At 54.9% G+C, this 25560-nt stretch overlaps 1 protein-coding gene across 2 annotated transcripts; it reads right to left on the reverse strand.

Annotated features, from left to right (window-relative positions):
* Positions 1-2716: 2716 nt before the first annotated feature.
* Positions 2717-18755, reverse strand: HEYL (hes related family bHLH transcription factor with YRPW motif like). 2 transcript variants are annotated; one of them, XM_008151172.3, is made up of 5 exons: positions 18676-18755; positions 11778-11844; positions 10151-10234; positions 8710-8791; positions 2717-5650 (listed from the first exon to the last, which is right to left on the reverse strand). In XM_008151172.3, the coding sequence occupies exons 1-5, from the start codon at positions 18753-18755 to the stop codon at positions 4962-4964; spliced, it is 1002 nt and encodes a 333-aa protein (XP_008149394.1). In that variant the 3' UTR covers positions 2717-4961. The 2 variants fall into 2 exon arrangements, with proteins under 2 accessions (XP_008149394.1, XP_054577235.1); XM_054721260.1 differs by lacking the exons at positions 10151-10234; positions 11778-11844; positions 18676-18755 and having other exon boundaries at positions 8568-8771.
* Between the last annotated feature and the right edge of the window lie 6805 nt (positions 18756-25560).

The raw sequence follows: 25560 nt of genomic DNA on the forward strand, positions 1-25560 counted from the left end.
ATTGGTTGCCTCCTCCACGTGCCCTGACCAGGGCGGGGATTGAGCCTGCAACCGAGGTACATGCCCTTGACTGGAGTAGAACCCAAGACCCTTCGGTCCACGAGCGGATGCTCTATCCACTGAGCCAAACCGGCTAGGACTGGGCGCTAATATTTTTTAACAGCATCTAGGTGTTTTCAATGCATAGAGGAATTGTCTGAATACTTCTCTGGGTCAGCCATCCCACACCACCCCAAGCAGGAGTGTCTTAAACAAGGCCTGGTCTTGGCCTTCACCTGGCACCACCTTCCAGGGCTTCCGTCACCAAGCCCACACTCTGCATAGCACTCAGGCCTTTCACAATGTGGATCCAGCCTCTCTCCATTAATGACGTGAATGGCCATGACTGACAGCGTTTCATAGGACCCTAGCACAGCCCTGAGGGCTCGACATGTGGTAACCTTAGGAGACGGCGCCTTGGCTCAGTTCCCTCATTTCAAGAAAAGCATTTAGCACGATGTCTGGTACACAGTTACCTCTCGGTTAGTTAACAGTAGCCATTCCTGTATCATCCACGTTTTATAGATGAAAGAGCTGAGGTTCGGGGGCTGCCCAAGTTCATAACCCTGGTAAGTGACAAGCTGGAGCCTGAACCAGGAAGTGCAGCTTCAACGCCCGGACTGCCTACCTTTCACCCTGTTGCTGAAGGCCTGTGTTCCACGTAGAGCCGCTTCCAGAGCTCGCCTTGACGAGGTCTCCAGGCCTTCGCACAGGGGTTCCCTGCTTCCGTCCGCTGTGGGAACGCCTCACTTCCTCCTCCTCCAGCCTTCCTCCCCGCGTGCCCCCTCTCCATGACCACCTTAGGCAAGGCAGATACCACCCTCTGTGTCCCCCTCAGCCTTCTCCACAGACCTCTCTCTCACTCACCAAACTCACTTAGATAGAGGGTACATGCCCTCAGGGTGACAGTGTCCTTGTCACCTCGGGCTGGGCCATGCCTGGCCTAGAATGGAGCAGGCCTCTGCCAATGTTTGTTGCATTTGTTGCTAATCAAATCCATCTGAGAGAGCCGGGCAAGGGTGGTGGAGAGCAGGGACACCTCCTGCCCTCAGCTGTCCTGTGCTCCCCAGGGCCAGCACACACACACTCTTCTTTGGCCAGAGCTTCCTCCCCATTGGCCAGAACTGCCAGTGCCGTGGCCCTGGCTCTCACTTCACTCTCCAGGCTCCTCCCAAAGTTGACCAGTGGGGGGTTTACCTCCAAGGGGGCCTGTACCATCCAGCAGGTTGCGTCTGGAAGATTCCTCACCTCCCCAGTTCATTTACTCAACAAATGTTTATAGAACACCGACTGAGCCAGGAACAGAGCTTGGTGCTGGATGCAGGGTGGAGCACACACTAGGCGTGGTCCCGGCCCCACGGAGCTTACACGCTGGTGCGGGAGACAGTCGGCCAACAAGCACACACGTGAGTGGTGTGCAACGGCAAGTTCCTCATAAAGGGAAAGCACAGGGGACTGTGAGACGGGCTAGCTATTCAAGCATGATAGTCAGGGAAGGCCTCTCTGGAGGCGACTTTTTTTAAAAATATATTTTATTGGTTTTTCACAGAGAGGAAGGGAGAGGGATAGAGAGCTAGAAACATCGATGAGAGAGAAACATCGACCAGCTGCCTCCTGCACGCCCCCTACCGGGGATGTGCCCGCAACCAATGTACATGCCCTCCACCGGAATCGAACCCGGGACCTTCCAGTCTGCAGACCGACGCTCTATCCACTGAGCCAAACCGGTTTCGGCGATCTGGAGGCAACTTTTAAGCCAAGGCCTGAGGCTACACAGAGCTCAGCCAAGCAAAGGGTCGGGGAAGAGCATCCTGGGCAAGGGAACGGCATATGCAAAGTCCGGGAGGTGGGAGCGTGGCTGGGATGTTGAGGAAATGAAGGTGGGCCGGGGTAGCAGAAGCACAGGGAACAAGACTGGGGTTGGCAAGAAAGGAGGCTGGAAGTGAAGTTGAGACCCAAAGAGGTAAAGCTTGGATTTTATCTTTGGAATGAGAGTATAATAGAATAAGGGTTTTAAACCAGAATCAATCCTATATAATAAAAGCCTAATATCCTCAGTGTCCAGTCGTCTGGTCAGCCATTCAACCAATCAAAACGTAATATGCTAATGATAGGCTAAGGCTGCTCAACCGCTCGCTATGGTGTGCATTGACCTGACCACCAAGGGGCAGACAGTTGACCAGTTGACCAGTCGCTATGACGTGCACTGACCACCAGCGGGCAGACGCTCTGACTGGTAGGTTAGTTTGCTGGTGGGGTCCGGCCAATCAGGACTGAGCAAGATGGGCCAGACACGCCCTGGAGCCCTCGCGTGGTCCCTCCCCAGCTGGCCAACCTCCTGCGTCTCACCCCAGCTCTAATTGTGCACCAGTGGGGGCCCTTGGCCTGGCCTGCAACCTCTCACAATCCGGGCTGAGGGACCCCCCACCCCCACCCCCAGTGCACGCATTTTGTGCTCCGGGCCTCTAGTATGATATAATTGGCATGTTTAAAGCTCTCTGGTCTCTGCTAAGAAGTGATTGACAAAGCAGAGGGGATGAGGACCTATGTGGGGTAGGATCTGGGGGCAGGTGATGTGGACAGCTCAGGGGGGTGGCTGTGGGTTCACAGAGTTGTGGATGGACTCCAGAGATAGTTAAGAAGTAGGATCACTCAGAAGTTTCCAGAATTTCAGAAGAATTTTTTAAAAAACTTTATTGGATGTCTGCAACACCCCCAGCAGTGGGGTGGGAGTCGGGGGCACCAGAAAGGCTTGGGAGTATGAACAAAAAGATACAAATCCTCAACCACAGAAACAATTACATCCAGTCACCTCCCCCACTTTCCCCCAATCTCTTGGGGAGAATGAACCCAAGAGCAACGAAGATGCTGAAAGTTCTGGGCCCTTTTCACCTCCTCCAATGGTGTCAACAGATTCTTTTGGAGTTGGGTGCTGGAAACATGGGGATGAGAGTCCCACTGCCCCACTGTGAGTAAATAAATGCCGGGGCCAGGAAGTCACCAAACTACAGGACTGATCTGGTATCCTGGGAGTAGTGAGCCACCACCTGGGAAGCCACAGAGAGGGAGGAGGGGGAGGAAGTGGAGAGAGAGGAAGATGGACGGGAGGAGGAAGAAGAGGAGTTCTTCCTGCCTTTTGTGAGAAAGTGGAGTTGGTCTTACCCTCTGCCACCTCCCCCTTCCTCTGTCCCAATCCCAGGGAGCCTGCTGAAGGCCCTGCCTTCTGTGGCTCCCCGGCACTCCAGGCAGTGCCCCCTCCTCCAAAGGACCCCTGTGCTCAAGGCCACACATCTCGGATGGTGCCGGACAGCAATCTGATGAAAGAATTACTTGAGCGCTTTAGGCCTCCTTGAGGAATCTGTCTCTTCAAAAGAGCTTTCTGGGTCATTTAAATGACCTCTGCCCTCTGACCCACTTCCCTGAAAAGGCCCCTTTTCCCTTGGGTTTTTGCAAAGTCTACTTTGAGCCCAGAGAGTCTCCTTCATTTAGCCTCTGGGGAGGGCAGTTCCATCAAAGGGTGGGGTGCGGGAATCTTCCCGGCGGTGACATCTGACGTGTTTAATAACCAGTGCGCTACAAGCACCAACATTGCCCCTGGAGGGCTCCACGACCTGGGGTCTGCTGGGCATTAACCAGCACGGGGGTCCCGGGGGCAAAGCCATGTGGCGGGGGACACCCAGAGCCACTCAGGGGAAGCAGGGAGTTGCCATGGAGCACAGATGTGTTTCTACATCTTAACAACAGGTCTGGCAACACTGGTCCCGTTGAATGTCAGTCCTGGGTCTACCCCAACCTTGTCCAGCCTCTGCCCTCCCACGGGGAATGGTGACTGGGCCATTTGTTCCCTCTGAGAGGACACGTGGCCTGGGTTGGAGCTGGGTAAGGAAACGGCCTGTGAGCAGAGCCAGCTGTGTGGAATCCTGGGTGAACAGGATCTCAGGCCCTCGACCCCTGTGTGACCTTGCAGGGCCAGGCCGCCTCTGCCTGCCCTTCCTCTGGGCCTCCTCACCGTTATTTTTGTCCAGCCGACAGCCTTGGCTGGCCCAGCAGTCTGGGCTCCGTGAGCCGGATGCAAACCAGGCAGCACGAACGTCTGGTTCTGAATCCCAAGAGGATTGCTCTCTGAGCGCCATCACGTGGGAACATGGCTGTCCACACCGTGCGCGCAGCAGGGACCACACGCCTGGAGGATGGTGACAGTGCAGGGCAGAGAGCTGGGTTCTCCGCTCAGTCCTGGCTCTGGTCTGAGCGCGCTGCCCCAGGCCTGGTGGTCGGGGTCGAGGAGCCGCACTGCTGCCAGGAAACCTCCCAGCGGCGTGCAGGGAACTGCTGGTCAGCTGGAGGGAGGGTGTCTGCAGCCGGGAAGAGGGCAGCAGCAGGCCCTGCTGGGCTCCCGACCCCCAGGCCTTGGCCGTGGTGGACAGCGGCTCTGTCCTGTGGTTCGCTGTACTTGCTGGGTGGGCAGAAGACAGGTGGGCAGGGCAGACACTGGGTTCCAGCCCCTGGGGCCTCGGAAGGCTGCAGCCGGTCAGTCACTGCTCCTGGTTGGGGTCTGATCTCTCTTGGGAAGCAGCCAGCCTCAAGCCACTGTGTGTTTTAGGTCAAAGCTGTGTTCCCGGAGCTGAGATTCACGCCTGCTGCCCCTGTATCCTGGGGCAGGAGAGGGGTCTGGGCGCGGCTCTTACTAGTAGGTCTTCCGGAACGCATCTGTCCAGGTCAGAAGTGAGAGCAAGCCTCTGAGATGAGAACCGCTGCAGGAGAGCCGGTGGGAAAGCTGGGAGGAGCAGTTAGGAGGGGTTAGGGGGGCCTCTGATGGGTGAAGACGCCGCGGCACTCATGAGCCAGTCCCGGAGGCAGGGCTGGACAGGCAGAGCCACTTTCAGCTCCTGGAAAGGAATTCTCTCACTCCGGGGGAGGGCAGCTTAGAAAGCCCCTACGTCCGTGATCTCGGCGGCCCAGGAGGGGCAGAGCACAGCCCGCGCCGGCCGCCCAGCAGGCCCGGGGGAAGAGGGCCTGGGGGCAGAGGGCCTGGGGGCCGGAACACTGGCATACGCAGGGGACCTCCCGGCACCAGGGGCCGTGGGGGAAGAAGATGGCAGGAGGGGTGCCATGTGGCTGCTCCTGGCAGCCCTGCCGCTGGGGGCCATGGGCAGGGGGACAGCCGGCCTCTCCAGAGGGCGGACCCTCCGGGCAGAAGATGCCCCTCGACTGGGCAGCAAATTCCTCCGGGCTGGCAGGAGGGTGCCAGCGGCTCTGCGCATGGGAGCGGTGCGGAGAGCTGGGGTGGGGTAAGTAAGAGAGGAGGCGCTGGGGAGGACGGGGCCGGGCACTCTTCCTAGGATGGCAAGCTGGCTGTTCGGGGCTGACAGCCCCGGACAGCTATGGAAGAAGGACCAGGGCCAGGCAGGGAAGGCCAGGGGGCTGGCAGGGGTGGGGGAAGGCTCCATCTCGGCTGCGTAGCTGTTGAGGTGGGAGAGAAGGCGAATCCGCACGGGGTCCGCACGGCTGCTGGGTCCTTCCAGGACCCCCAGGTACCTGATGACCTCGGTGAGACACTCCCGGAAACCGATGCTCCGGAAGTCAACTGCCAGGGTTCGGGCATCAAAGAATCCTGCAAAGTGAGGTGTGATGAGGGCATGCCCAGTGGGAACACAACAAGGAGCCTGGGGCCAGACGGCCTGAGTTCTGGACCTGCCTTCCCCACTCACTGCCTGTGTGACCCTGGGCCCCTCACCTCTCTGAGCCCCCGTCTCTCTACCTGTAAAGTGGGAAACATCCCTACTGGGGTAGAGGGGCTGGGTTGTGAGCATCAAATGAGTTCACTAAACTATGAAGCATTATAAAATGTAAGCATTGTTTTCAGCACAATTAATGACCAATAATACAAGGAAGAAACTGCGACCAAGAAAGTAGACTTGCCAGGGGTGAAAGGGCTGTGGGCGTGGAGGCGTAGGCCAGCCCTGCCTGCCGATGTGGGCAGGTGCTGGGAGACTCCGTGGAGAAGGCAGTAAGTATAGTGTGGCAGGAAGGCTGAGGCCTTTGGAGGCCACTGCACAAGCTGCCTGACCATGGACAAGTCCCTTAATCTCTCTATGCCTCAATTTCCTTAGCTGTAAAATGGGCATGTAACGGTACCTGATGCATTGACTTGTGTGGGTAAAATGAAATGAAATGAAATGGTGCACAGCCCGGCCAGCATGGCTCGGTGGTTGAGCATCGACCTATGAACCAGGAGGTCAGGGTTTGATTCTGGTCAGGGCACATGCCCTGGTTGTGGGCTTGATCCCCACTGTGAGGCATGCAGGAGGCAGCCGATCAATGATTCTCTCTCAACATTGATGTTCCTGTCTCTCTCTCCCTCTCCCTTCCCCTCTGAAATCAATAAAAATAAAAAATAATAAAAAAGAAATGGTGCGCAGAAATGCTCAGTAACGGAAACGCTAGCCACCATGTATAGTTCTGCTTGTCAACCAGCCCAAAGGGCCGTCTGGAAAGTGACTCCACCTGGCCCTCAGCTGCTGCCCTCAGGCTGGGGACGCTCTCGTTGGCTGATTTCACTGAGGAATGATCAGACCGACTGCCCACTGCCTCTTCATACCTGCCCTTCTCTCCATACCACCTTCTGGGCAGACACAGAACAGCCCCGGTGAGCAATGGCCTCGTGACTATAGCAGCAAATATCTGGTCCCTGGTTCACAGCTGAGGCGCCCACAGAGGGACAGCTGGGCAGGAGCCGGTGTTTGCGGTCAGGTCTCCCTGGAAGTGAGTGTGCTGGACCTGCTGTACACGGAGCTGTGCTGACCGTGAGCAATCCCTTCACCTTCTGTGTTCACTGTTCGTTTTGTTTTTTTTTTTTTTTTCCAAATATATTTTATTGATTTTTTACAGAGAGGAAGAGAGAAGGATAGAGAGTTAGAAACATCGATGAGAGAGAATCATCAATCAGCTGCCTCCTGCACACCCCCCACTGGGGATGTGCCCGCAACCAAGGTACATGCCCCTGACCGGAATCGAACCCGGGACCTTTCAGTCCGCAGGCCGACGCTCTATCCACTGAGCCAAACCGGTTTTGGCCACTGTTCGTTTTTAATATGTTTTTAAAAATTGATTTTTAGAGAGAGGAAAGGAAAGAGAAAGATATAAAAACACTGATGAGAGAGAAATATGGATCAGCTACCTCCTGCACGCTCCTACTGGGGATCGAGCCTGAAACTCGGGCATGTGCCCAGACCAGGAATCGAACCGGTGACCTCCTGGTGCATGGGTTGACTCTCAATCACTGAGCCTCACTGGCCGCGCTTCACTGTTCTTTTTACTAGCGTTTGTTGAGTTCTTGTTAGCACTTAATTTGCATTATTTAAGTTAATTTTCATAAAAACTCTTTTTTAAACAATTGATTTTAAATAGAGGGAGAGAGGGGGAGAGGGAGAGAGAAGAAGAAGGGCATAAAAACCCTTTTATTCTTCTCATTTTAGAGATGAGGAAACTGAGGAACAGAGAAGTTAAGCCATTTGTCCAAGGACATAGAGATAGTGACAGTAGAGCCAGGATTCAAATCCAAAGCAACGCTCCCAAGCACAATTCTGTCTTCCCGTTAGGCCTTAGCCAGAAGATGGGGGTGACAGCAGCCCCACCCAGGAGGTTTTTGTGAGAAGCAAGTGAGATAACATTAGTGAAAGCATTTGAAACGATAAAATGCTGCCCCGGGATTAGTCACTGTTTTTCTTTAGTTGGATAACCACACATGCAGTTTGAACTGTCTCCCCACGGGCTGACGAGGGCCACAAGTTTCCACTGTTGGCCGTGCATTCCTTTGGCAGAAGTTCTCCGAGTGACCACCTGCATCAGGGTCAGCGGGCGTGCTTCCGAATCTTGCAAATTCCTAAACTCCAGACCAGACCTACTGCCTCAGAATCTCTGGGCTGTGGCCCACGACTCTGCCTGCCCCCAGATGACACTGCCACACACGGCGAGGGCTGGCTGGGCCACTGAACATGCAACTGTCCCCTCCGGGGGGAGTAAGCGGAGGTTTTAGGACTTAGGCCTTTGTGGCCAGGTCTGTGGAGTTTTCCAGGCTTCCCAACTGTGAAGTCACAAATTACACTGAGAGGCTTCCAGGTAAACAAAATTTCTGTTTTGTTTAAAACGACAGTTCCATGACTGTGTTGTAATAGACTAGTTCAAAATAACAGAAGGGGTGACACTTGCATTCTACTACAATCCTGAGACTGATCTTCAGCGGTGAGCATGACACATGACCAAGCACTGCCAAGGACAGAACAGCCCAGAAAGCTAGACCAGTGGGAGGCACCCGGGTGAACCATCAGTGGCCGTTGCTCCCACTGGGACCCCAGGGAGAAGGAGCTCATTCAGGCTAATGCTTCACGAGGCCCTGGGGGGTGGGCCAGTAGGAACAGCCTGTTGGAGACGGAGGAGAGATGAGGAGAGCGTTGGGACAAATGGAGACACTGAGAGTGGAGAGGGAGGTGTCCAAAAAAGGAGAGAGACAAGCTCTGCGAATGTTCTACCTGGATCTGCGTCAGCTTCTCCATGGACCGTGAGCTCCATGAGGGCAGGGGCCACATCTACTTGGCTCATGAGTGTATCCCCAGGGCCCAACCCGGAATGCTGGCCGTGTAAATGAGTCCCAGAAGAGCAGAGCATCAGTACCTGTCCCACCAGTCGCGTGGAGCATTTTCAAGTGATCTACCGTCATCTGCAGGACCTCGGCTTTCTCCAGCTTGGAGGAGCCCTGTGTGTACAGACAGAGGAGTGTTTCCCTTCCTCTCTCTAAGAATCAATTGTAAAAACCATCTAGCGCTCAGCTCTCCTGCACAGAGTCATCAGCTCCCACAGTGTCCGTGTTCCCATCTTCCTCCCACTCCATCACTGCCTGCGACTGGGCTTCTGCTTTGGCCCAGGTCTTCGAATCTAATCGATTCTCTTCAGGCCTCCTGTTAGCGCACTTGCCCACTGCACTGCTGGCCATGCTTTCTGAAACCTCTGCTCCCTTGACTTCCATACACCAGCACCAGAATGCCGCTCCTGAACCCCCCAACCCCCACCTCCTAGGCCAGTGGTCGGCAAACCGTGGCTCGCAAGCCACATGCGGCTCTTTGGCCCCTTGAGTGTGGCTCTTCCACAAAATACCACGGCCTGGGCGAGTCTATTTTGAAGAAGTGGTGTTAGAAGAAGTTTAAGTTTAAAAAATTTGGCTCTCAAAAGAAATTTCATTTGTTGTACTGTTGATATTTGGCTCTGTTGACTAATGAGTTTGCCGACCACTGTCCTAGGCCCGCTCTCTGGGGACCCACGTTGCTACTCACCACACCCAAGGGCTAGCTTATCATCTTACCCCAAAGAGTACTCCTCCTCTATTCTCTCTGGGGAAATGTTTTATAAGCCTCCAGGATCACCTGGTCTCCCGGGCGAAACCTGAGGGTCAGACTCTGCATGGGAGTGCCTGGGGGCAGGTAGCAGGTCTCGTTCATCACTGGGCCTGTGAAGATTTCAGTGAGCACCAGTGGGAGGACTGCCTTGCTCTCACCAGCAGAAGAGAAAACACATGACCCATGACGGCCTCTGGAGCACAGGTCTTTGAGGCTGCCTGATTAATGCAGCTCGTCTGACTCCCCACTGCCATCCTTTCACCCCGACCTGGTCACTGTCAGAGTGCTCCCTCCCTGAGCAGCCTGTTTCGCTTTCAGATAGCTTCGGAAACGTCCGTAGTGTAGAGGGTTAGGGCGCTTTAGAGTCACAGAGTTCTATGTTCCAGTTCTGCTCTGCTATTTACGAGCTGTGTGACCCGGTGTAGGTTACTTCCCCTCTCTGTGCTTCAGTTTCCTTACCTGTGCAATGGGCATAATAATCCCTACTCTTCAGGATCATTCTGAGGATTCAATTCAATGGGATGTTGGATATAAAGCCATAACATCTGAGATACCTCTGCAAGTATATATTTCCATTCCCCTTATCCCTGGCCAGTGACAGATATCAGCAAATGACATCACAGAACTGCAGGCAGCTGTTCACAATAAGAGGTGCCATGATACAGGACCCTTCTCTGCCACTCACACAGACCTCCTACAGCACCATCAGCAGTGCCACATACCTGCTTCTCGAAGGCGGTGGGGACCAAGCGCCGCAGTTCAGAGAGGCTGCTGTTGATGCGGTCTCGACGCCGCTTCTCTATGATCTAAAAGACAACGACAAGAGTTTACACGTAGGCACTTCACAGTCAGTTCCACATGCCTTGATGGACATTCACTCATATTTTCCTTCACAATACTTTTGTGAGGGAGATAAATCTATTCTTACTTTATGGAGGGGGAAACTGAGGCTCAGAGAGGGGCAGTGACTTGTTTAAGGTCACAGCAAGGACTGCAAAGTTGGGAGAACTCAGCTCTCTTGTCTTGACCTGAAGGGGGATATGCTAAACGGTTAACCACTGGTACAGCACCAGCCAATCAGAACAGGGGCACCAGCCCGCTGGAGGGGGGGGGAGGGGGGGCCCTGGAGACCCCTGCTGGGCCAGGAGGTCTGAGGAATCTTAGGCATTGCCTTTCTTCTCCAGCTGTGATGGTTTTCATTCACACTATCTCAGTCTCATCTCACAATAGTGGTAGCAGAGTACTGATAGCAGGGCAGAAATTATGACCCCCATTTTACAAATAAAGAAAATGAGGGCTGGCCCTAGCTGGTTTGGCTCAGTGGAGAGAGTGTCAGCCTGAGGACTGAAGGGTCCCAGTTCAATTCTGGTCAAGGGCACATACCTGGGCTGCAGGCTCGATCCCTGGCCCTGGTCAGGGCATGTGCAGGAGGCAACCAATTGATATCTCTCTCTCACATATATGTTCCTCTCTCTGTCTCTCCCCCTCCCTTCCACTCTTTTTGGAAATCAATGGAAAAATATCCTCAGATGAGGATTAACAACAACAACAAAGCAAATAGGGCTGGATGGAAGTGGTCTGTGTAAGGTTGTCTGGTCAGTGAGTGGCAGGGCTGGTGCCCAGTGCAGACGCACAGCTGCATCTTGGGGGGAAAGTGGGGCTGGGATAAGATGGCCAACAGCAAGCAGGGGCATTGCCTTCTTTTGTCCCCCTCACTCACCCTCCACACACAGAGAAAAAAATGAAAGTTCTGGGTTCAGAGAGAAGAGTAAGGCTGGGATAAATAATATTGGCTAATTGTGTGTCATGTATTGCTCTGAGTGTGTTACCTTAATTCCCTTAATCTTTAAAACAACACTTTGAGCCCTAGCCAGTTTGGCTCAGTGGATAAAGCATTGGCCCTCGGACTGAAGGGTCTGGGTTCGATTCCAGTCAAGGGCATATATCTTGGTTGCAGGCTCGATCCCAGGCCCTGGTCAGGGCATGTGAGGGAGGCAAACAATCGATGTCTCTCTCTCACATCCATGTTTCTCTCTCTCGGTCTCTTCCCCCTCCCTTCCATTCTCTCTAAAAAAAATCAATGGAAAAATATCCTCGGGTGAGGATTAACAACAAAAATCCCCAACACTTTGGGGTAGGTACTGTTATGATGTCAGTTACACAGTTGATGAAATGAGGCACAGAGAGGTTAAGTGTCTTGCCCAAGGTCACCCCGCTAGCTACTTGCAGAGCCAGGATTTGAACCCAGGCCACCTAGCTTGCGGTGATGTTTCTGACCAGGTTTCTGGAGGCTAGGCCCCTGGGGACCCAGTGTAAACCTCTGCTCGGCAACTCTGCGGAGACACTCACCCCTCTGCGTTTCTTCCGGGCTTGCATCTGCGAAGGGCTGGGGGTGGACAGCGGCCTGGCCATCTGGCTGGAGAGGAAGAGAAAGGCAAGTTTGTCAGAGCTGGAGGACCATCTCCCTGGCCTGGGGTGACCTCGTGGGCGAGCACAGCCCCCTGCTGGGCGTCTGTGGTCTCCCAAGCTGGGAGGAAGCACAGGGCAGGCGTGGGAGGGGACGCATTCTCTCCCTGTTCCCCCGGGCCCATTCCTCCCTGGGTCAAGTCCTTCCCTGCACTGGGTTAACTGCCCCAGTGCGGCGGAGGGGGGGAATGTCTGGTGGGGGGCGGTGGAGGCGGAAGGGAGGTGTGAGCTCGGTTCTCGCCTCCGCCCCGGCCCCAAGCTCCTCTCTCCCGTTGCCGGAGGGCGGGCATCGGAACCGCGGCCAGCCACTCCGGCTTCTGCAACCCGATCCCGGGCGGGGCGGGCGAGGGCAAGGGCCAGCGGCGGCCAGCGGGTTGGGTTTCAGAGGGAGCCGCTGGGAACGAGCGTGGAAAGAGCAGATGCCGCCGCTTCCCACGGGCCGGGCGCGCCGGCTGCCCGCCCTCCGCCCCGGCTGCAGCTGCCGCCACCTCCCACGCAGCGCGGCTGGGGGCGCGGGGAGCGGCATCTGGGTCACAGGCCACTCTCGGGCTCTCGGGACACTGCTCGGCCTCCCCCGAAGGCCCCCGACCGGCATCACTTCGCCCCCATCACTCCCCCCCACCTCCCTCCGAAGGCCCAGCCAAAGGAGGGATGTTTGCTCGCATCCCAGGAGTTTCCACCCCAGGGAAGAGGCCTAGCCCTCGGCCTTTCCTGCCCCGAAATCCTCCCCAGCCCAACTGCTCGCCCTCCTAACGGTTTCCTGCTTCGGAGGCCCCTTGGAATGGAGGGCATTCGCTAGGCTGCACGGAGGCCATTCATCCGGCCGACACCCAGACGTGCCGTTCAGGCCCCGCCCTCCAGACCCTCAACTTCCATGGAGAGACACCAGGTCAACAAATAACCTTAGCCCAGTGACTCCTGACATTTCAAATGCAAAATGCCACCCATCTGAACGGGAACCATGAGCTGCCTCCACCTCACACGGGTCCCCTTCTCCCTGGGTGCCCACCTCAGTGAAGCCACCCTGTCTTCTGGTTCTGCAAGGGGGACACCTGGCCACGGTCTTTGATCCCCCCTCGGTCCTTATCCACCTCCTCAAACCTAAAATACATCGCACTTCTGCCCTCCTCATCTCCACTGCAGCTCTCAGGACCAAGCCCCTATCACCTTTCATCCAACAACTGCAAGAGTCTGCTGTCGGCCCCTTTGCACCCACCTGCTACCCTCTACACGCAGGCAGAGCGATCATTTCAATGCAAACCTGACCTTGTCACTCTCTTAAAACTCCTCAGGGGTTCCCCAAAGCTTTTAGGACCCAGACCACCATCTTTCAGGTGGCCCCTCGGGCCCCTGTCACCTCCTAGAGTGACGCACCCCTTACACTCTCTGTGTTCGAGCTCTCTGTGAACGTACTAACTCCTTCCTGTGGTTACACGGACTGTTCCCCTAGCCTGGCATTCTCTGCCCACGTGTCTCCTTGCCCCCAAGCTCAGGCCTGTTGCCTGATAATATATACTACCCTCAGGTCACCTTCCTGGGGACGCCTTTTCTTTTTCTTTCCTTCTTCTTTTTTTTTTTTTTTTTAAATCCTCACCCAAGTGAGGTTATTTTTTCCATTGATTTTAAGAGAGAATTGGAGGGAGGGGGGAGAGAAAGAGAAGGAAGAGAGAGAGAAGAGAGAGAGACAAACATCACATGAGAGAAACACATGGATTGGTTGCCTCCCACTCTCACCCTGACCAGGCCAGGGATTAAACCTGCAACCAAGGCACATGCACTTGACTGGGAACTGAACCTGAGACCCTTCGGTCTGAGGGCCGATGCTCTAACCACTGAGCTACTGGCCAGGGCATGGGGAAGCTTTTTCTGAGGTCCCCCTCCTACTAGGTACTTATCCCCTACTCTACAATCTCCAGTATCCTGCATTCACAGTAGTTAGGACCCTGTGTTGTTTCACATGATTGTTTGGTTAATGTCTGTCCCTCTAACAAATCTGAAAGCTCCATGAGGTCATGACCCATGTCGGCCTCATTCACGATTGTAGCCCCATCCTCAGCAAGTGCTTGAAACATGGCAGAGCTCATGGCTGAGCTCCCTCCTGCCCTCCTCTTTAACATCACTGTCGTAGGCCTTTGCGGAATGGGGGCACCCGAGGCTCACCAGGGAGGTCCCAGTCCCCATGATTGCTCCTTTGATGCCAGAGGTTGGGTAATTTTCATCATCTGCTCAAAGAGAGAAGGTTGCAGGAGAGACCAGACCAACATTTGTCAGGTCCTGCTGCTACGCTCTGGCTTTGTGCAGCCACATCTGGAAAAGGCTATCTCCATCCGAACATCTGGACAAGAAGGTCTGGTAAGAGACCAGTGAAAGCTCCTGGGAGGGATGGCCCAGCAAGCCAGGCTCAGGGAACAGAGGGCCAGACCCTGAGGTCTGTAGGGCAGCTTGTTTCCAGAGCTCCACTGGGGACAAGCCCCAAGAGCCAGGTATCTGAGAAACGCAGCCTTTGTCCCCCCAGGCTGGATAAGGCATCGCTAGGGGTATTGGGTTAGCTCTACTCACGTCACTGCCTCTGAGCCTGATCCCTCCTGAGGGACCGTCTGTTGGAGGCTGACGCACCCCTTTCAGGGCAGGTGGCTCTGCCATCCCTTTTTCCAGTCCCCTGGTCCCTTGTTCTCTGCAGCATGATCCCACTCCCACAGCTAACAGGCAAACCTCACCTCACAGCTTCCCTGGCATCACTAAGTACGTATTCCTCCTGTGAGCCTAACAAAAGCCCCATTTTACAGAGGAGCATGCTGAGGCTCAGCAGCTGAGGCAGTTTGCCCAGCCTACGCAGCTGCGAAGGAGCAAAGCCAGCATGGGAAGCCATGTCTTCTGGCTCCAAATTCAGCATTGTTTTCCCTCTTAATTCCCATTTCCTGTATGTCTGAATAGCCCTCCAGTCCCCTTATCCTTAACGTTCCCAAGAGCTCAGTGTGTGCTCATTTCCAGACTGTGATCTGGCCCTGACACCGACAGGGAGGAGGTGTGAGAGCTTCTTGGCTGAGAGTCTGAAAATAAGGCAGATTTTCACGGACCCGGAGGAGACATGTTGACCACCAAGATCTGCTCCAGGGCCCTCGAGTGGTTCCTAGCCAGAATCCTGGGGTGGGGACGGTTTTCTAGGTGGTCTGGCTGCCAGTCCTGGCCACCCTCAGTGCTCACCCTCAGGTTCCCTTGGGAAGGCCCCTGTGGAGCCCTTGTAGATAATCCCACTCCCTGTGCATCAGCCCAAGGCAGAATGACAATGCCCTCAACGAAGGGATTTCAGGCAGCCCTGAGCCCACTGGTAAAATGAGGCAACTCAGAGAGGGGAAGGAATCTGCTCCAAGCCACACAGCAAATTAGAAGAAATTTCAAGTTTCCTGGCTTTTAATCCCGTGCTCTTACCAGTGCACCCCATGTATTCATCGTCACAACTTGCAAAATGCATAGCCAGTACTGTTTGTCCTAGACAGCATGTCCACAATTACTTGTCTTATTTATTGCACAATAGCCCTGGGGGTTAAGTATTACTGAGGCCGTTTCATTTCATATTTAGGAAAAACAATCATTGGATAGATGGAGTGACAGAGACACAGAGAGTTAAGAATCACGGCCAGTAAGTCCAGTCTTCAGACTTCCCGTCTCTTCATTAGACCACAGCCTTGTGAACTTGTACCCTCCAACCCCTGAGAGAGCGCCATTAACTAAAAGTTACCTTGCGCCAAAGCAGGGAGACATGCTTTGGGTTCATTGCTTTATCCAAGCCTCACCCTGTGAGGTAGGTATCAGCATCCCCATTTTGTAAGGGAGAAAACGGAGGTTCAGAGGTGCCCAAGTGAATGGTGGTGGGAGTCAAACTCAGGTCCATCTGACTTCAAAGTCTACCACGTGCCTTTAAACGTGAAGGAACAACCCACAGACCCTGACCCAGTGCCTGACATGGGGCAGGTGCTCATTAAATGTTTGCAGAAGGGGAAGGGAGAGGCTGTATGCGGTCCCAGCATGTGTCAGGGGGCTGGGTTCAGAGAGGAGCCCTGTGGGTGATTCCCACGGATGAGGCAGGATACCACCACCAGGCAGATGCCCACAGTGACAGGGAACACACTCTGCTCTGTACTCTCACATCTCTGAGTGTGGGGGGGTTTGCGCCCTGCCTCTGACCCCCAGGGAGGCTGGCTGCCCCCGTTCCCTAGCCCTTGCCACTGTTTATCTGGCTGTCTTTGTACATGAAGCTCTTCTTCTCTGAGAGTTCCCTGAGGGCAGCGGCTGGGCAGGATACATCTGGGCCCCCCACGCCCAGCCTAGGGTCTGGGCCACAGCAGGCATCGTTCAGTGATCCCTGAATTGAAGCATTGATGTCTGCTGGGGGGAGGGCCCTTTGGTGAGTGCTACAAAGAGGGGTCTATAAGTCAGCTCTGCCAGATGTCCAACTGCTTTCTCTCCTCTGATGGGGTCTGCTCCTCTAAGAATTGAGACAGTCTCTCAAGATGGGCTCTAGCTGAAAGGACAAAATGCTGCGTAGGAAAAGACTGCCCACTGATTCTGTAGGCAGCCCAATGCCACCACCTTCAGGAAGCCCTCCCTGCTGCCCTTGGTTGTAAGTGACCTCCACCTGTGTGGGTGCCTTCACAGCCCACAGTCTGTCTCTCTGTCCATCTTCCGTGCTGTCCACGGTCTTTGTGTGACCTGGAAGGTCACCGGCCAAGCTGCAAGTTCTTAAAAGACAGAAGCCAGCTCTGATCAGCCTAGCTCTCTGGTATCTATTTCGTGCCTCTGATTCATGAAGACCCAATGACACTGAATTTGAGACCCCCCCCCGCCGCCCGCCTCCATCACCACGTGGTGCTAGGCTCTTCCCCTGCACCTAGCAGGCACAGACTCAGAGGACTACTTATCTAAAGAGTGGCTTTTGCCTGGCTGCTATGGCCCAATGGTTGAGCATCGATGGTCACAGTTTGGTTCCCGGTTAGGGCACATGCCCAGGTTTCTGGCTCGATCTCCAGTAAGGGGTGTGCAGGAGGCAGCTGATCAATGATTCTTTCTTATCATTGATGTTTTTATCTCTCTCTCCCTTTCTCTCTGAAACCAATAATATATATATATATATATATATATATATAGCGGGTTTTTTACTATTTTGTGTTTTTTTTTTCTCTAAACAACTTAAAAAGGCTATTAAGTTTCATGGAAAATTATGTTATATATCCCAAAACCCAATGTACAGAATGCAAGGGCAATATCTATTGCCTTACCTCCAATTATAAGCTATAAATAGTTGAAAGCTAGTGGCATTTTTAAAAAAGCTGGTGACATTTTACTAGGATTTGTGATTGAGGCAGGATCCCCTAGTCTTAGAAACTGGAGATCACTGAATCTATGAAATGCCCTCAAAAACATCCCTAAGAATAAAATGAACACCCCCTCCCCTTCCAGTTCTATTCTAGAGAGACAGACCTGGGTGAGCCCAGAGAGAGAACAGAGCCCTTTCTGTCCCCCCTATTTCACTGCTGAGGCAACGGGCGCACAGAGGAAAAGCAATGGCCCAAGGTCACATGAATCAGTGGCAGATTTGGGGCTGGGACCCAGGCCTGCAGACGCCCAGTCAGCCCCTGTTGCTCTTTCAGGTTCTGGGTACCATGTGTTGGGTTCCTGACGCTAATTAAGCGTTTGCTTGGAGCTAGGTCATGTGCTAAGCTCTTGGCATATACTATCTCATTTGATTTTCCCAATATTCCCATGAAAATGGGTCTATTATTTATACCCATTTTATTTTTAATCCTCACCTGAGGACACACTTAGAGGGAGGATGGTGGGGGGGAGAGAAAGAGAGAGAGAGAGAAGAAGAGAAGAGAAGAGAAGAGAAGAGAAGAGAAGAGAAGAGAAGAGAAGAGAAGAGAAGAGAAGAGAGAAACATCGATCAGTTGCCTTCCCTACATGCCCCTACTGGGGGGTCAAACGTGTAACCCAGGTATTTTCCCTGACGGGGAATGGAACCAGCAACCCTTTAGTGCACAGGATGACCCTCAACCCCTGCACCACTCCAGCCGGGCTATATCCACTTTACAGATGAGGAAACTGAAGCTTGGGTTGTTCACAGAACTGCGAAGTGGCAGAGCTATCCGACTATATCCATGTGCAGTTTGTTCTACAGGTTTGAAGCAGGTCCGAATATTTACCAAGAGCAGACAGAACTTGGCAGGAGGTGGTGCAACAGAAAGGCCACTGGGATTGGAGCCTAGGCCCGTGCCCTGGCCATGGGCAAGCCAGCTATGGTTTCCTTCAATCAAAACTGTATTCAAAGTCCAATTTGCTCCAAGGACAGATGTCCTTCTTCCCCTAGACGTACTATATGAAAAGTGCACCCAAATTAGGGTAAAATTGGGGCAGGATGGCTATTCCGCATAGTGGGTTCTGGGCAGGGGGTGTGCCAACAGCCTATGAGGGTTTTTCCTAAGAGCCTCCTCGCCAACTGCCTCACCGGGGCACCTCCACAGACAGAGATCACTCATTGGACCGACATCAGACCCGCGAGCTGAGCCCTGTCTTCATCCGAGCATCCCAAACCCTGAATGGCCGAGGGCACCCAGGACCCCAGGCCCTGTGCACGGAAGGGCACACTGCACCCCGCCCTCCACCCCCGCACACACCTGCGGGCCCTCGCCCACGCCTGCGTCTCCGGAGACGGCGGCCGCCTCGAGGACCGGTCTCCGCGCTCGCGGAGCCCGTAGGCGCGCTCAGCCCCCCTCCCGGCCCTTACCTAAGCTCTCCCTCGCGGCCCACGTCGATGGGTCCGTCGGACTCGCCGTCGGAGCCGCTGGGCTGCCGGGGCCGCTTCATGGTGAGTGCCGGCTGCCAGGTCTCCGCCGGGTGCTCCGGGCTCCGGGCCGGGAAGTCGGCCCCGCCCCGGCCCCGCCCCGCGGGCGCCGCCGCCGCCCTTTCCCAGGGCCCCGCTCCGCGCCGCAGCCCCCGGCGGCCGGCGCCCCTCGCCCCCGCGGTGACGCGCCGGCCGAGCCGTGGGAAGGCCCCGGGCGGTCGCCGCCCCCACCGACGGCTGGGAGGTCCGGCTCCGCTCCGCCGCCTCGGCCGCCGCGCGCTGGGTGGCCTTTGGCAGGTGCCCTGCGAGGCCTCCCGGGAAGCCGGGGTCCCCGTCTGTCCCCAGGTTGCCCCGGGCGCTGCTGTGGAGGCGCCGCTCCGCGGTGATGCCCCCGCTTAGGCAAAGGTCGACCCACCGGCTCCAGCCCTGGGGTTCTGGGTGCGGCCCACACGTCCAGTTTGGTGAGGGTTGGTGGGTGGCTGTGGCCTGATCCTGACAAGGATCCCCAGCAGCTTCTCCCCTGGGGGTCCAGAGCAAGTGGAGAGTGTGTGTGTGTGTGTGTGTGTGTGTGTGTGTGTGTGTGTGTGCCTGGCTAGGGGCTGTGTCTGTGGACAGGTGTGGAGGAGGGCCACCATAATCAAGTGTCTCCACGCAGGGCTTGCTGTGGGGGTGAAAGGACAGTCCTTCTCAGATGACAAACCCCATTCTCCAAATGAAGGGGTGGCTTCCTGGGTCCTGGCCGGTGAGTCAAAGGCGGGACATCTCTGCCCTGCCACACGCAGCCCGCCTTCCCATCTCTCTGCCGGGGAAGTCCCCTCCCAGGATGCTCCCATCTGCTTCCTTCAGAGCCTTGGGGACCCCTCTGGGGTACTGGCCCAGGAGATGGCAGCTGGACCTCTGAGACTCTCCTGCGAGTCCCTCTCCCTAGGGGCTGGAGCACCCACTGAATGAACAGTTTGGTGTGTGGGGGGTAGGCTGGAGCGTGCCTCCCTGCCCCCCTTTTGAGGCCTGCTGCGGCTTCAGAATGAGCCCTCTCTGGTGCTCTGGGCCGCCCAGGCCAGATCTGAAGCTGGTGACCTGGGAACTGATTCCCAGAGACCCCCCCCCCCCCCCCGCCGCCCCCGACCACCATCTAGTCAGGTCTTGAGGGACCTTGGCCAGAGCCAGTCAGCATCAGCGGTCCCATTTGGGGATGACAGCAGACTCTCACAGGTCTGACCACACCCTCACCCCACTCCTACCCCACCCCCACCCCCTCTACCCACTAAATGCTGGTAGTACCTGCCTGCCTCGGTTTGTGCAATTAAAAATGTCTCTAGCCCTGATCCGTGTGGCTCAGTGGTTGGAGCATTGCCTGTGCACTGAAGGCTCTCGGGCTCCATCCCGGGTCACGGACATGTACCTTGGTTGCGGGTTTGCTCCCCACCCCAAATTGGGGTTCAGGTGGGAGGCAACCAGTCAATGTGTCTCTCACACATGGATGTTTCTCTCCCCGCCCCCCCCCCCTCCATTCCTTTCATTCTCTCTCTGAAAAGCAATGGGAAAAAATATCCTCGGGTGAGGATTAACAAAAATAAAAAATTTTTTCAAATGTCTCTAGATCATACCAAATGTTCCCTGGGGGAGAAATCGCCTCTGTTGAGAATTGGTCCAGAGAAACTGGGAGATTTGGACACTGAGCAGAAGAGAAAGAGCTGTGAGAGGAGATGGGGAAGGAATAGCCAGGGAGGTGGAGGAGAGCAAGAGGGGGTGGTGTTACAGGAGCCAGGAGAGTGTTTCGAGTACTTGGTCATTATCCTTTAAAGTGTCCGTCAGATCATGTCACTTCCTGCTTAAAACCATCTCTAGGCTCCCCATCATCCTGAGCACAGGATGTCAACTGCTTCCCATGGCCTACGTGTAGGGTGAGTACGCACTTTATCATCGAAACCTGGGACGGCTTTGAAAGCAAAAGGAGGGAATACTAATAACTATGCCGGGACAGTTCAGAGTGCACCGATGTCCGGTCCCCCATGCGCGCTGGCCCTGCCCCTGCCTCGCTCCCTCAGCCACGAGAGCCTTCCTGCCATTCCAGTAGTTGGTGCATTTGCTGTTCCTTCTGCCGGGAATCCTCTTCTGACGCTCGATTCAGCGGGACATACACTAACACCGGAATCCTCTTCCCCAGATCTTCTCGGATTATCTCACTCCATGCCAGTCTTTGCTCAAATATTACATCCTCAGCGAGAACTCTCTCTCTCTCTTTTTTTTTAAAAAATAGATTTTCATTGATTTCACAGAGAAAGGGAGAGGGAAAGAGAGATAGAAACATCAGTGATGAGAGAGAATCATTGACTGGCTGCCTCCTGCACATCCCCTACTGGGAATAAAGCCCGCAACCCAGGCATGTGCCCTTGGCTGGAATCGAACCTGGGACCTTTCAGTCCACAGGCTGACGCTCTATCCACTGAGCAAAGCCAGCTAGGGCAACTCTTTTGACTCCCCATCTAAAATAGCCACCAATCCCCCAGTCACTCTGTGTCCCCACCTCACTTTATCGCACTGTACAGCATCTGGCCTATCGTTGGTATTACACACGTTGATGTATTTGGTTGTTGTCCCTGTCCCCCTCCAGAAGATGAACTCATTGGGGTAGAGACTTCCCTTCTGTTCCCTGCTGACTCCCCAGCACCCAGCACAGTGCCTGGCATGTGGTAGGTGTGCCATAAAGACTTGCTGGTAGAATAAACTCATTTGAGAAGCTTGACTGATGGGTAAGTGCACCATGGGAATAGCTGGAGGGAGAAGTGGAATCCAGGCTGTGTTTGCTTTTGATCTGTTTCATTTTTAAGATGGGAAAGAGTGGGGCATTGGCCAAACCCCAGGAAACCGCTCCATGGGGCTCTCAGGAAAAGGCTTCCCCATGGACTGTGATGTTCGGGGGCGGCGGGGGTGGAGGGGGGTGGGGGGTAGGAGGAGGGGGCAGGGATCACTTTTGTTGCTCATTATTATGTCCCTTAGTGTCTAGCAAAGTGTCTAGCACATAGTAAGCACTTAAAATGTTTGTGAAATAAGTAAATCAATAACACAAAAATAAAATTTTATGGCACTTACCATGTACTAGGCATAGTACTATTTGATAAACATTTGTTTGTTTGTTTGTTTGTTAATAAACATTTGTTTGTTTGTTTGTTTTCCTTATTAATACAGTATTTGATAAACATTTGTTTGTTTGTTTGTTTTCCTTATTAATACAGTATTTATCTGTCTTCCTCCTGTCAAACCCTGAGCCAACCACTCTCCCCAGGCTGCCTGGGGACGTATAGGAAAAGAAACATACAGGGCAGACAAGACACGGGAGAAAGAAGGATGGAGGTGGAGGCAGCTCCCGCACATGCGAAGAGGATGAGAAAGGCCACCAGCAGGCAAAAGAGCCCCTGGCCTCTGAGAGGGCAAAGCCCAGGTGGCGTAGGAGAGCTGCTGCGTCAGAGCAGGGTTCCTGGCAGAATCGGTGAAGAGGCTCCCAAACACAGTCCCAATTCCAGGCCCAGAGCCCGCCCCCCTTCTGTGGCAGCTCCAGCCCCAATGAACTTGGCTGCTGTGTCGATGTCCCTTGAAAGGGCGCTGGTTTGGAAGCTGCGGCTAGAAATAAGCAAGGTCAGGGACGCGGGGCTGCCAAGCTGCGGAGGCTCTCACCTGCCGGGGCCTCTGGGGTTTCAGCACCACTGCAGACAGTGACAGTGACCGGCTCCGCTGAGAGGTGCCCTGACCGAGGAGGGGTGGAGACAAACGGTGCAGGCACACATTGTCAGGTGATGGGGGAGCTGCGCCAGTGCAGAGAAGACAGGGAGCACATTAACTCATTTAAATCTCACAACAACCTATTATTATTATTATTATTATTATTATTATTGTTATTATCTCATTTAATGAGACATAGGGACGTTAAGTAACATACCAAGATGGCACAGCTAGTAAGTGGGAGAACTAGAACTGGGACTCTAACCAGGCAGGCTGGCACCCAGATTCATGCTGGAAGCCACTGCGTCATGCATTCGAGTGGGGGAGACCAATCAGGAGACTCATGCAACAGCCAGGCATTTGGGGCTAGTGCGGAGGGGTGAAGAGGGAACAGATCCGAGTCACGCTGGGGGTCCTGTCTGGGTGACTGAGTGGGCGCAGGTGACAGTACCCATGGGAAATGAAAGAGGAGACAGAGGCCGAAAACCAGGACTCCAGGCTTTATTAGAGGAGAAGGACCCTGCTGGGCTGCCTCGCAAAGGAAGAGAGCACACGTGCAGGAGTGAAGACGCCTTTTGAGGGGAGGGATGGGAAGGGATGGGGCTTAGGGTACTCGGCACGCGCTGATTGGTGGTTTCATACAAGGCACATGATTAGGCACTTAGGTACTTAGGAATCGGGGGCTTTAGGGTATTTGGCAGGTGCTGATTGGTGGTTCAATGTACAGTCCATATAAGGTGCCTGGTTAGGTGCTCAGGAATGTCCAGGCCGCAGGTGCAGGTTACGTCATACTCCGTCCATCAGTTGGGGGAAGGGAGGATCTATCAGGAAACACAGCAGAGGGCGAAACCTTCCGTGTGGCCATGCTGTGTGTGAGACCCAGGGAACACCCAGGAGGAGACCCCGAAGCGGCCGGGGCTGCAGCAGAGATTTGGTGGCTGGTAGCTGAAGCCACGGGAACACGAGATAGCACCAGGAGCTAGTGCAGAGCAAGAAGGAGGAGAACCCGGCAGAGAGGCCTGGGAACCACAGCCAGAGGAACTGGGAAGGAGGCGGGAACGCAGGGAAGAACGGAGCACCAGGGCTCAGGCCAGAGAAGGCCAAGAATAAGGGCTTGATCCCCAGTCCAGGGGCTCTGGGAGGAAGGTGTGCAATCGAGGTCACAGAAGCCTCGGCACGGATGGAGGGGCAGAGCAGGGGCCTGCTCCATGGGTCAGGACGTGTCTGAGGGAGGATGGAGAAGCAGGTTTGGAGAAGGGGCAGGTAAATGAGAGAGGGCACAAAGGCAGCTCCAGAGGCCAGCAGGTCTCAGGGGGATTTGTTTGCTGATGAGAGGGGGTTAGGGGTAGGCAGAGAGGAGCCCAAGGGAGCCCAGGAGCCAGGAGCGGCAGTCAGCCTCAGTCCGAAGGGAGGGAGGCAGAGAAGGGACCTCTGCCCTCCCCACTCTTCCCATCCCCCAGCCCTGGATCTGAGCGAGCAGGAAGAGATTTTCAAGGGCAAGTTTCAACTCCTGCGAACTTTCTCAACCCCTGTCTTCCCTCGGGGCTGGTATTCACATTACTAAACTGACAAGACCTGGGCTCCAAATGGTTGGGTTGCTTGTGGGCCATGTGCTGAGACGGGGCCTCTGCTAGGCCAGGCACTGAGCCTCAGCCTGCTGGGTGGTGGGGCTCTCCGGGGTCCCAGAGGAGAGGGTGGTTGGCACAGAGATGCTCGGGGCCGTGGTTGGCAGGTACTAATTGTGCCATCATTTATGTCTGTCTCTAGCACGGAAAGGCAGGAACCAGGTTGGGTTTGCTCATTGTCATCTCCTCTGTGCCTAGCAGTTTCTGGCTCATAGTAGCTGTTTGATAAATATTAACCAAGTGACTAGTGATAGGGAGGGGAGCTGGGGGGCCTGCACAGGCCTCTACCTTCCCTGTGGAGGGCGTGGTGCCTGACCCCAGGCAAACAGTCACAGAGTCCCACTAGGTACTATCCTGGTGGGAGGGGAGGGGGGGAGGGCTGGAGCACCTGGGGCCACTCAGTCTCCCCTCTGCAGAGCCTGGGCCCTCCCTTTGTGTCTGGGGACACAGACCCAGAGAGGGACAGAAACAGCCCTGGAGCCCCACAGTAAGGCAGGAGGTGAGCCAGAATAAGAGAGGCCTTTCTAGCCCTGACCGGTTTGGCTCAGTGGATAGAGCATTGGCCTGCGGACTGAGGGCTCCCAGGTTCGATTCCAGTCAAGTGCATGTAGCTTGGTTTCAGGCACATCCCCAGTGGGGGGTGTGCAAGAGGCAGCTGATCTGTTTCTAACTCTCTATCCCTCTCCCTTCCTCTCTGTAAAAAATCAATAAAAAATATATTAAAAAATAAAAGGGCGACATTGCTTTAAAAGAGAGAGAGAGAGAGAGGCCTTTCTATGCCGTGGTTTTCTCGCTGGTAAAATGTGATAATAACAAAACTCGCCCCGTAGGCTTGTTGTGCGGATTAAGTGAGGAGATGCACGGAGCAGTGCCTGCTGTGTAGTGTAATGTTAGCGTTTGACTAAGCCTCTGTTCCCAGGCATTTTCTCCTTAGGAGCCTCATCTACTCCCACGGCTTTACCTGTTGTAAGCCAATGATTCCCACATTTATATCTCCAACACAGACCCTTTTTTCTGAGCTTTGGGCCCATATATTCAACTGCCCAGTATTTCTTCTTACACTTATGTTGGTCCAACTATGTGCCAAGACCTAGCCCGGGTGTGTGGGCTTGTCCCAGAACACCCCACCCCCAGCTGCCTGCGCCCAGGCCCGCGTCTACAGGGCCTCCAGCTGTCAGGCATTCCCATCACCACGTCCCGCTTGGTGTTGTATCCTGAGAACGGTCTCAGCCTCCTTTCCTCACCCCCTCCCTGACCCCTGCTCTCCCAGGCCCTTCTGTCCTCCCCTTGCCCTCCTCCCCTGCTCCCCTGGGACCCATAGCGCTCACTCCCCACCTCCCCAGCTGCCACCACAGCTGGTCTCTGACGGAATGTGCAGCTGCTGTGAGCCACATGTGATGAACAGGCGGTGCACAGCCACCCCTGGGGCTCACTGGGTGGGGGTGGGACCATCTGTCTGTGTCTGTTTGTCTGGCTGCCCCCC

Source organism: Eptesicus fuscus, chromosome 9 (genome assembly GCF_027574615.1).
Source record: "Eptesicus fuscus isolate TK198812 chromosome 9, DD_ASM_mEF_20220401, whole genome shotgun sequence".
Lineage (NCBI taxonomy): Eukaryota > Metazoa > Chordata > Mammalia > Chiroptera > Vespertilionidae > Eptesicus > Eptesicus fuscus.